The sequence below is a fragment of the Apteryx rowi genome, unplaced genomic scaffold, assembly GCF_003343035.1.
Source record: "Apteryx rowi isolate R43461 unplaced genomic scaffold, aptRow1 scaffold_184, whole genome shotgun sequence".
Classification (NCBI taxonomy): Eukaryota; Metazoa; Chordata; class Aves; order Apterygiformes; family Apterygidae; genus Apteryx; species Apteryx rowi.
Window position 1 is genome coordinate 801,404 of NW_020448130.1, and position 12,507 is coordinate 813,910.

The window sequence follows — 12,507 nt, forward strand, 5'->3', positions numbered from 1 at the left end:
TTCACCTCATATTAACTATCTACAGCCCAGATGTCTACAGCTGAGTGAGCTATCTAGATTCCTACCAAAGTCAATGAAGATTTGCTTATCTGATCCATTTAGGATGACGTTCATCTGACCCTACCTGATTATGCATGTGCCTATTTTAGTAAGAGATGAATCATACCCTAAATTCTACTGACTATACTGACCAGCTCTGTGCTGTCTATTAAGTGAGGCCATGATGACTTGCTCAGGTACAGAAGACCACGCTGCAGTCACCAGTATGTAGCCAGGAGAATCCCATCAAAGTCCTGTTCATTCAGAGTGTGCCTTGGCAGAGGAGATGATGGAGTCCAGCTGGATGCTCTGAGCCCCAGGAAGCTGTGGAGCACACGCCTGCTCCAAAGTCCTTCTGTAGACAACCGATGGATGCATGTATACATCCTCAAGGTACCCTGCACCAAAACTCATGATCCAAGTGCTGAAGTGGAAAATCATCACTACAGTCATACAATAGAGACTGCATAATAGTAGAGTTATAGAGCAGTTCTTTAATATAAATTTTCACAAGCATTCCATATACAAGGGTTGAGAGGGTATTCGTTTGCAGAATGCCCAGGAAACAGATGGACTGGCATAAGTGTTATTCTTTAAAGAGAATTTATATGGAAATCACAGTCTCAAAGGATTAAGCATTTGTAAACCTCTTCCCACCCACTTAAACAACCGTAGCAAAAGTAATTCAAGGTAGAGTATCCACTAACAAAGGAGGGATAGAAAATTTCCCTGAGAAGTCAAAAGCTAGAAGCATCCATGTAAAATTGTTATCATAGGAAAGCTGACTTGTTACTCTGTGATAATTTGCGTGTCAAATCCCTCAGAGCTCTGTCGTGAATCAGGGGCCCTACTGATGAATACCTGAACAAACCTAAAAGACTAAAAAACGAATCCTCTGGAGGATACGATGTTAAAATGTTCTAAAAATACATGAAATTACACCAGTGAGATCAAAATTTCTGTGGAAGATCACCCCTGGGCCTCCTACTCCAAACTATTTTGACCACAGTTTAGATTTTCAGATTTGGACTGTTTTAAATGGCAATAGAGAGGACATGCATAGCCTTTGACTAGCCTGACATTCAGCCCCATGCTTGGGAACAGGAGCTCATCAAATACCTTTCTCAATACTCAAAATACATTTTTTTCTCCTGTCCCTGTATGTGTTCTGATATTGCATTGATGGATGAGATAAAAACAGAAAGAATGAAACAGAAAAATTATAGAGGCAATTACCAGTACTATTTTCTTCATTCCCTCACCACAGTGTGGTGGCTCAGTGTCTCAGAACTTCATATTGGCAAGATCTTGGAGGATACTTGTCAAAAGTAAGCCCCTCTCTTTTGAATGTATTTTAATTACTGACTTAATGTCATTCATTACATTCCTTACATATTTATACACTTTTAATTCATATATCCATATCTACCTTTCACATTAGGACACCATAAAGGGGACATCTATTTTTATCATAAATTATTGCCATTCTTTCTGATTTACAACTCAGATTTACAACTCAGATGTCTCAGGTCTGATCATTTCCTGGCAAAATCATTTATACAATTTCTAACAATTTTTTATCTTCAAATACAGTAGTACTTCTCTGTTGAATACCTAAATCACATAATTATTTAAAACTCATGAGAATAATCCTTATTTTATTGTCATTTTCATGTACAACATCACCTTCCAAAATACTTTTCCCCCCCTCTTTGGTCATTTTCAAATCCAACTGTTAACAGCAAAAAGAATATTTTTATTTAGCAGTCCATCATCAGGGACTAGTCTTTGCCTAGTCTGAATGGCTGAGCAAGTATTTTATATTATTTTTATATTTATATATGTATATAATTAATTTTTGTCATTTATTTTATTATTTATATTTATATTTTCATGTTTATATATTCTATTGATATTTTATATTATTTATATTTATATTTGAATGGAACTGAGCAAGATTTTTGGAAATTGTTGAAGCCATCCCGGAAGGTATTGGGACTGACAGAAGACCTTAAGTGAAGGAAGAGACCTTTAAGTTCATATGAATGCTCTGATTGACAGGAGAGGACACTTTGCAGTCTTTTCCTCCGGCAAGAAAGAAATCAAATGTGATTTGAGAGGTGGTGTGTAAAAACAGGATGTTTCTGAGAATTTATAAAAAACAAGTTGAAAGAAAACCAAAACAAACATATGTAATAACATTTAGCTGATAACATTTGGTATTAGCAACCTAGCTCTGTCAGCCTAGCTGCTGCTTTAAATTCAGCTGCTCCTAAACATTATATTTACAAGAAAAAGCAAACCATGTTTCAAATGGAGAGATTTTGAGCTGCACCTTTTTAAATGTAAAAGGTTTTATAAAACACTAATCAACAAATAAATATTCCTCATGCTGTTTGTGTTCAATGGGAAGTTTAAAGAAGTGATAAGGAACAAGGTAAGAATTTGATTTAAACTATAATATTCTCTTTCCATGCACTATCATTTGTCAGACGCATGAGCATAACAATCCTGACTTCTGTGTTACATGACGCACACCCTTCAAAGAACCAGTTTCAGAAAGGACAGCTGCTAATTATTTCCAAATGTTTTATTAGAGTTCCTATCTTCAAAACATTTCGGACAACCTAGGTAATGGAACTGACTCATTTCCAACATGCTGTCAATTGCTGAGGCGAATCTTTTCAGTCCAAAATCAACACCAGTGCAGTTACTCAATCACTAGGCTTGGTCGGCTCCATCATTGCTACACAGCCACGTAAGATCAATGTATCAGTTTATAACCTTACTTTAGATTATGCTACTTAGAGCAAATGATTTACCCTGTCAGGCTAAGGACTGATGGCACAACTACCTAAAGATAAATGATTGTTTCAGACATGTTCAGTCAAAAAGATAAACCCAGACAATTCTTCCTCTATATAACCTCTCTTAAAAATAATGATAGCTGTCAGAGGTGTAATAACTGACTATTCACACATCCTTTTCTGCCAAAACCACAAAAGCAAAAATCAGTCAAGCTAGTCTATCTTTGAGGACTCATCAAATCTAGTGAGCTTCCAGCACATGCTGTTAGAAAACTTGGCTAGCTACTATCTTAATGCCCTGCTAGAGAAGCTATAGCTCTTCTTCCCGTAACTACCAATCGTCTTCAGTCCACTGTTGTCAAAATAATTCATGCTCCATATCATTCACTGTTTAGCAGAAGACCAAATATAGTGCAAGTGGCACAAAACAGCCTCTGATTTTTGCTGCTGGAGAAACATAAGATTTCATAAAAGATAGAGCCTTTCTTCTGGATGATACCAAAAAATAACTCTACTCTGTCACAGAATATGAAAAATCTGACATAGCCAAACTTCATTTTGTTTACTCAACTCTGCCTGAAACCCAATACTCCATAAAATATTTGATTCAGTCTAGACAAACCATTACTGCTGTAGAATACTAAATTACTGAAGAATTTGACAGAATCCAGTATTACTTCTGGAAACTGCTATCTCTTACGACAGAACAGAAAGATATAGCCAAGCTGCCTTCCTGAACATGTGTTAAATGGAAGGTGCATAAACAGAAGTTCCCAAATCTTTATGGGATGTCTGTACCAGTATACATAAGCTAGAAAGTGGTTAGAGTACTGGTTCCACTAATTGGCTAATATATTCAAAAGCCCTCTCAGAAGAGAAAACTAGGAGTCTTCCTAAATACGGGGTAATCAAACTGAATCTAACTGGTGGTAAGAAACCACTATATTTGAGTGTGTCACATCCAAACACCTCTTTAATACTTGCTAGAAGTTCTGTGCAAATGTTTGTCAGACTATTTAGACTTTGCACTAAACCGTATTTTCGTATTATGTCTCTTTCCACCTATCTGCTCTCTTTCTGCCCTATTTCACCTCTCATCCTGTGGAATCTTTCATTATGACCAAACAATATCTATTCTGACTGCAAAAACCAAAAGAGTTCAGGTAATTTACCTAGAGCACCTTAGGACCTGTATCATTCTCAGATCTGTTTGTCAAGTACAGGCAATCCATATACGAAGAGAACATAGATATCAGGACCTCTGATAATCCTATAATAGCAAAAGTGTGTTAACCAGTTAGAATAGGGCTGTATTGACATGCAGAATAAGATACATATCTGTTCAGATTAACCTGATCTGTATTTACAACTTTAGTATTAAATTAGGCTTGATCCTTAATCATTTGCCAGAGCTCCATTTCTCTTCTATATATAAAGACAATTAACACTTCAGATACTGTTGTTTTGAGACAGAAAATAAGCTGATAGTACACACAAAAAATATTAATAATTATGGCTTGTGCTTATCTCTTCTTGGACCACAGAACTATTAAAGTTTGTTTAGTATTTGTTAAAGCTTCTCAGGAAAACCTCCTAAGGTTAAGTTTCACTTACCCAGTCTATTTTATCCACATTCCAATATTTTTTTAAGTCACGGAACTGCATCAGCATCCCCTTCAAGCCCACAACAATAATGCTTGCCAGAACACACTACGAAGAAATTAAAAAAAAGACCATTATGGAATTGGTAGGGAAAACAAAGGTTTTTTCTCCAACTCAGTAGTCAATATAATTTAATTACAGAAAACTGGAGTTAGTGTTTCAAGTATGGGATGGGTACTGATGTCCTTGTGACACAAACACAGGAGTATTAAACCCAATTTTTCCTTCCTGAAAGATCATGAGAAAAGGACAGAAACTTCAGGAAGTCCTGACTCTCTCTGCACATCATCAGACCAACAACATTCTACCCTAATGCAGGGGACTCTGAAGCACAGCAGCACTGAATTTCTATAGAGTGAAGAATTTTAATTCCCCTTCATTGTCACTTACAAAAGGCCTCTAGAGCAAAGAATCTATGAGCTTTAAGGTAGATTTCAGATAATTTATAAGTTTCAGAATAGGAAAGGTGGAGGAGAGGGACAAAGAAATCATCTGGAGCCATGAGGAGCACAGAACGACGGACTCGCAATGCACAGGCGGGAAAGGCTGAAAAAACATAATGGGAAAGGAATAGAATATCAAGAAAGCAACATATGAAAAGTGTTTTTAAAAATGAAAAAAGAATATACCTGTAATAAAACAGTCAAAACTTAAATATAATCCATACACAAATGGAGGGAGAAAAGCAATATAGTAAGAAAAAAGACATATTCTGCATCTCTCTTCAGGTATCCTTAATTTGTACAATTAGATTAAGCTATATAAGGATCTGTGTTTGAAAAGTGTTCTGCCCTCACATGACATTTATACAGTTGCACAAAGTAAATTTAAAATACATTTGAGCTAAAATTTCATATGCAAACATGGTGAAGTTCTGGATAATTTTGTAGATGTATTTTGCATCTTTGACAAGCAAAATCCTACATCATATTCGTTACTGGAGTAAACTTGAGCATCCTGGTTAATTTCGGTGAAGCCTTGTCAATTTTCACCTGCATTAATAGGATACATTTTGTACAAACATGCCAAAAATAAGGATAAGAGAAATATTTAATTATATACTTATGTGGAAGCCTATACATGTTACTGTATATAAAAATATTTATATATCTATCTACATATATGTATTTTACATATATATAAATAAAATCTCTATATATTATGCAGTAACCTATACATTTTGTGATTTTGAGATATGTTTTACCCTTGCTTTTCTCACTGCCATTGAAATGAAAGAGAGCTGTTTCAGATGGAGAGCCATCTTCCCCTGAAAGAAATTAAGTCTTTAGAAAATGTTTGATGTAACCTTTAAAAATGAAGACAAGTACTGTACCATGGGCATCCAATATAGCATTGGTCCAACTGCATAGATCACTACAAGAATTAATGCACAAGAGACAAGGCAAGCCACCTAAAAACAAATAAACAAAAAAAGCACATGATGCAATCTAACTGAAAAATTAAAATCTGTCAAAAGTGCTAATAATCAAATATTGTTGACAAAGTCAAGAACAAGATATTGGAGATTCTGGCTATTAATGTGTCTACAGATTACAGATGCATATAATTTCAGTTTTAATCTCTGGTGATTACCTTCAGCCAACTACAGTGAAAATATTGTATCTGATACCAATATTCATGTTTGACCTTGATGTCATCATACAGACACAAACCACAGCATGACTTAAACAATCAGCTATTAAATATTGTGTATTTGTGTGCAGTAACTCATTTCACAATATTCACAGCACTCACTGTAATTACATTCTGTAATATACACATTACAGTAATGTACCCGATGTTCTACTGGATCGCAGATCTTTGTCATAGCATTGAATAAAAATTCTGTATAGAGGACTATGTGGTTATCTTTGCACAAGAGAAGCTTTGTACTTTCACTGGGATCAATGCTAAAAGGAAACTATTGTGTTAAGTCAGCAACCATCACTGATTCTCATGGTAGCATCTATGTATTTTATAGAAAATGCAGTAGCAAATTATAATTTTATATTAAAAAATGATACTTAATGCAGGTAACATGAATCAAGACAAGTGTGGTCAAATTTTTCTTCACACTATTAGATGATATTAATCTGATGGAAAACTACAGTAAAATAGCAGTCTCCTACTCAACCCCTACTGATTACAAAGTATAGTACTTCAGGCCTCATTAAGATACAGTCCAGATTCACAGAAGGTTTTTGATGATAAGTAGACAGATGCTCACTTTAATTTTGTATTGATAAAACATTTCTTCACTAAAATAATTAGGTTTCATTTTAACAGACAAGTTGTTAAAAACAAAAACAGACAAGCTGTTAAAACACTAGGAAAAGCCATGGTTTACTTAAAAAATACCATCAAGAAGGACTGTTTACAGAAGGGACACAAAATCTGGTGGTAGAGTCACAAGAAACTTTTCCCTCTCCCCACGTCCCACCAAAGTGGGAGTGTTGATTTTGCTTGGAGGACACTTTTCAGCCCATGATACTCCCTCATTTTTGTTGTCTCCTAGGAAAAGATAGCAGCGAAGAGTAAATGACATCACTGAATCCAAGTACAGTCTTTGGAGAAAAAGGAGCTGCTCAGAGCCTCTTCAAGGCTTTTCACATTTCCCTCATGACATGTATCAAATTAAACTGACTTCTTTCTGTGTACTCAAAGCAACCTTTCGGTCTTCTCTTTGCCTGTGATCTAACCAATACTTAGTGACATTCTTCTCATCTGTTCATTCTGCCTAAACAGCTCCAAAGAAGAAGGTTGAGTYGATGTGTTTCTTTCCAAAAAGGAGGAGAAGAAAACAGGAGAGAGAATTTAAGGCGTATTACATAGCAAATTATTATCATGGTGTTAATGCATGAACAAACTCTAATTTGTACATGCAGACTGCATTACAGTAAGAAACCACTGGATAGAACCAAGTGGATATTTGTTATTTTTACCATGTACTTCCTACCCTGACATCAAACCCTGGTAGATTCTTTTTCCGTTCACGATATCAGCTTCTATCAGCGCCTTTGCTTATGTTCCAGGGCCAAGGTGCTTGGATATACTGGGCAGAGTCTTTCATGTGATACAGTTTTGTTTGTCACAGAAGTTGGCAAGTGCCAGAAAACTGAATCTAGTAGCTTAATTTTTCAGAGATCAATGCTAGTAGCCCTAAGGCTACTCAGAGGTCAGCAGCTGCACATTCCATCACCAAAGAAGGAAGACAAAAAAAAGTTCTAATTCACCTATCCTATACCTTAGGATAAAAAAAGCAGAGATATACTGCATCCATACTCTTATGCCAAAGAAACTCCCTGTTGGTGACTGATCGCTAGATTTTTGATCCCCTTGTATCCAGCACAGAAAACAATTTGAGCAAGTTTCAAAATCAAAGTCCCAAGCATTCATGGTTTACATCACTTTGCATTTCCCTTCAACTCCATATGCCTTGGGTTACCTGTCTATGCCTTCAGGTTACCCTAAAGCTTCCTTGGAAATAGCATGACGCAGTATGACTGAAATTTGGACAGAAGGAAAATGCACGGGTAATCGTAAAAGATGAAGGCTCAGTGTATGACATTGGACCCAACTCAGACTTGAAATAGCCAATAAAGTGGTAGCTAAATTATTTGAATATAAATGCTTTTTAAAGATGGTTATTAGATAAGATAAATTATTCACTACTATTGATTGAGTTCAGAGTATTGTGTAGGTGAATTAGCAAGTAATTAATATGCAGAGCTTTGAAATAAAGCATTATATCATTTTTTTTGTCTTGTGGCATCTCCATGAGAAACAATTACATGTTGTGGTCAAGAAGAATCAGTGCTTACAGACTCTGCTTCTTTCTCATCAGTCATACCTCACAACCTTTTTCCTGGCAATACAACCTTTACACAAGGCAAGAACAACAGTCATAAAAGAACAAATGTGATTTAATAGTGACTTAACTCCTCAGAGCATAATATTTATAGGGCGTGATGGACATGGAGTTGTTGAGGAAGGTGGGAGAGGCAGGAGAGGAGGTGCCTGGGGCTGCCCGCAGGTGTCCTGGCTGGGGGGGCACACAAGGGGCCAATCACACGCCAAAGTCGCAGCTGCACAGTTTGTTTTCTCTGCTGTTCACGGGCATGGTTCAGAAAGCTAACAAACTTACACTGTCACAACGGTCATTTTGCTCAGTTGCAGATGCTCAACTGCTCAGTTCTCTGAGCTGCTGCAATAAGAACTTTTGGATTTGGTTTCCAATGGTAGGAAATAGCTAATACCTATCCTAAAAAAGCTGAATGTCATCTCCGTGGGCACAAAGCAAACTTACTGATGGACAGGACATATAAACCATGCCACGAGGCAGAAGTTGGCAGATTACTTGGTTCTTTTAGGAGCAGCTCCTAAGGTCATTTTCACTTCATTTTGAAATTCAAATATAAGTGCTGATTTTTTTAAAAAAACCTTCAGTTTACTATGTACCGTTAAATCCGTTAAATACCATTAGAGGGCACTTTTGTTACAGTGCTGACAATTCCACATAAAACTGAAAGGGTTTATTTGTAGTTTCATGCAGTCTGTGAAAGGACAAAGCAAAACACTAATCTTCTCACTGCCCCCAACTCTAAAGTTTATATTGAATTAAATAGATACAAATGAATGAGTGGAACCATTTGCTTTTCTAGCAAGACAGTTGCTGATCAGATGTAATTCAATGCAGATTGTTAAAAATGACAGTGAAAAGTCATTCTCCAGGATACAGGAAAAGGGAGGATAGAAGAATACAACGGATAAATCAGTACAAGTTCCAGTGAGCGGCATCACAGCCTTAATTGTCCTACTTACTTCAGTCTAACTCATTACCTGTGTTCTGGCGCCCGTACTATATAAAAGTGCCGTACGTCCCATCGCTGCAGCACTTGGTATGCAAAAGAAAAATGAAGGAATCACGTTGCTGAGGCCATGAGCCAAAAGCTCCTGCAAAGTTGTTAAAAAGAACACATAGTTTTTTTCCTATTTTTCTGTCATTTCAATGCTGCTTGCCAGCAAAGGAGTTCCCTGCATAAATATCAGCAATGATAAAGAATGGCCATGTTTCAGGGGGGAAAATGTTACATATACACAGGATAAAAGATCTCCCAACACAGTGTATCATGATTCAGACTTAACTTGAATGATACAGCTGCTGAACCAGATTCATTGAAAGCTGAAGCAGATACATTATGTTCACAGAATAAATGACATTGCTAGTTTTTGAAGATGAGCTTCAGCCAAAACATCTACATTCTGATCCACATCTGCATTTTAACAGCCCGGGGTTTGGAGCAGTGGCATCTGGAGTAGGTCCAGATCATTTCTGGCTTATGACTTTACTGAGAAAAGGCTAATCACTGATTTTCTTCTTTTAGAGCATGCTTTAGTGAAAGTGAAGTATGGTAGCAATACTACACTATACGCTATCTTTCATTACAAATATACTTTATTTGGCTTGCACATCTGCCTGCCATAGGGCAGAGGCGTATGCATGGCCCCTGAGTGCAGCACAGCTGTATCAGCCCAGTGCCACTGTACTCCTCACGGCATGGTGCAGCACTCTGCTTGCATCACTGACTGCCCTGGTTCCAGTCGGTCCTATTGTAGTTGTTTTTGCCCTTTGCTTCATTACTCGATATAGAAGTACTTATAGATTCCACCACCTCAATAATTAGGCTGAGCTACATATTTTCTAAGGGTGGTGAAAGAACTACAGGTGTGCGTGCTCCATTAAGTGCCCTGAAGCCCTACAGCCTATCATCATAAAGCCAGGCTTCTGTCACACTCAGACAAAGCGTTTTCCCTCTGCTCCCTATACAAAATGGCCCTGCAGGATCAATAGAAATTCACGGCACAACATATTCCTTCTGAAAAAAATTTTAGACAACTGAGTAGACAAGAATATTTTCAATGCATTTTTGCGTGATACCATGACTTGCAAAAGACTTGCACTGATCAAGCAAAACTGAACTGTCTTGACAGGGTGTTCAAACAGGCCTCCAGCTGCAGAGCCAACTGTTCTTCATTCAACTTTATGTCATCTATCTCAAACCCTTTAACAGAAAGGTGGGGACAGCATTTTAATCACACAGCATGATTATCAGCTAGGACCTAATCTAGAGAATTGAATGTTTCTTGCCATAGTGGGTGTATTATTATCTCCACAGATTTTCAGTTGGCTTGAAGTTACCCACCCTCTATGACCAGCAGGAAGGCAGCATAAGTAAACATTCCACTTTTATTTAAGCTCGCCTATTGCAAAGGGGAACTCTCTGTACAAGAAGACCCTATGGCTGCAAATTTGGCACTGCTGTCTGAACTCACCCTGCTTCTTTTATACAAATAAACCTTTGCTTCAGAGGACACTTCTACTTTGCGTAAGCCTCATTTTATAACATCAGATATGTCCTGGGGCTGTAGTTTACTTTTAGAACTGCTCTGTTCCTTTAATCAGTGGCTAATTTAAAATCTTAGCTGGCTTTAATAGTTCAGCTGCCAGAGGAGAAGCAGTGTCGCATCTTAGAACATTGGAAAAACACATGAACACCCAAATTGGCTGCTAGCTGCACTGAATGCAGCATTATGAGATTATCCTGAAGGATTTGCTTCTTCAGTAGGAGTCACTCAACCAACTAGGAAGTTCTGCAGAGCTGATTTGGGTAAGACTTGATTTTTACTGAAATCACTGGAAGGCCTCATGATGGCATATGGAACTTCCCCTTTCCTACTGGGCATTCATCTATAATACATTTTCAAAACGGTGAAGCAATTTCAAGGCATTCTGACAGTAAAGAGAAAGAGCTTTACCTGGTTGTCATCCACAGTGTACTTAAACTTTTTAGCAGAGCCTTGGGCTAGAGCTAGTGATGCTACATAACCAACCATTGCTACTCCAAAAGCTTCAATGGCTACTTCAGGCAGGACATTCATGGGTGGCGCTCTTGGTGATGGTATCCTGTAAAAATAAAGATAGTCCTTTTTGCAAAGTGTTGTACACAGCCTCAATATACCTGTGATTTGTAAAAATACAAAAGAAACAACTTTTGTATGTGCAGCTAATTTTTTAAATACTTATAAAGCAACTTTTTTCAATATTTTAAATAAATAAGATCACAGTCTTTTGAGGACTGCAGGGGAGAACTTGTACAGGAAGATGAAATGGTCTCAGATGGAGTCTCCCATTTATAAATTTTGATTTGAAAAATTACTAAGGCATCATTGTAAATTAGCTCTGCTACTGAGAAATATAATCAGCAACCATTCCCTAACTTTTTAATGGGAAATAAAAGAGATTCTACTGGATTTTTTTCTTTTTTATAGTTGTTTTTTTTAAATATTAAAATTTAAATGATTTAGTATTTTTGTAGGTTATGGATAGTCGCTCACATTTATTTCATCTAATTTTTGGCACCTTACTGAAATGCCTCTGTTAAGAATTAAATCACCCCAGACATTCTCTGTACTTCATGAAAAGACTTCAGTGTCTCCAGAGCTCACACCACCTAAGAGCAGAATTGTACTCCTAAAGTTTCTAACACTCTCCACTGACAAGGCAATTAGATATTCCAGGTAAGTGCCTAAAAATACCTAGGAAGGATCCATACTTGTGCTTGTATTTTTCAACACTACACAATATTAGCATGTCAGGTTAGACAGAAAATAAGCTTCTAATTAAAGCTGTTCCAATACAATTTAACAATATATAATACGTATCAAGAATACATAACCTTGTTTTAACTTCAGGTCTACCTAGCAGTCAATTTGCCCTAAATAACTCAAATTGTTTCAGCAGCTTCCCTTATGTAATTTCTATTGATGCAAGCTTCCACACATGCAATCTTTCAGTCTTGGACTGCTTAGAATGTATTTTGTGAAATTTAGGAAAACCCTGCAATTTCCAACAGAGAGATTACACACAGCCGTACTATCCTGTCTGCCTTACTGATCTTAGAGTTTGAGTATTCTCCTTAATATCTAACCTAATTTTTCT

The 12,507-nt window shown here is 37.0% G+C and overlaps 1 protein-coding gene across 1 annotated transcript in view; it reads right to left on the reverse strand.

Annotated features, from left to right (window-relative positions):
* The window catches only part of SLC26A7 (solute carrier family 26 member 7), a 74,929-nt gene that overhangs the window by 19,350 nt on the left and 43,072 nt on the right, over nucleotides 1–12,507 (reverse strand). Inside the window, exons 7-10 of the mRNA XM_026061741.1 lie at nucleotides 11,325–11,472; nucleotides 9,348–9,461; nucleotides 5,842–5,919; nucleotides 4,461–4,556 (exon numbers count right to left, since the gene is read on the reverse strand). Coding sequence (XP_025917526.1) covers nucleotides 4,461–4,556; nucleotides 5,842–5,919; nucleotides 9,348–9,461; nucleotides 11,325–11,472 — 436 coding nt within the window. The remainder of the gene's footprint in view (nucleotides 1–4,460; nucleotides 4,557–5,841; nucleotides 5,920–9,347; nucleotides 9,462–11,324; nucleotides 11,473–12,507) is intronic.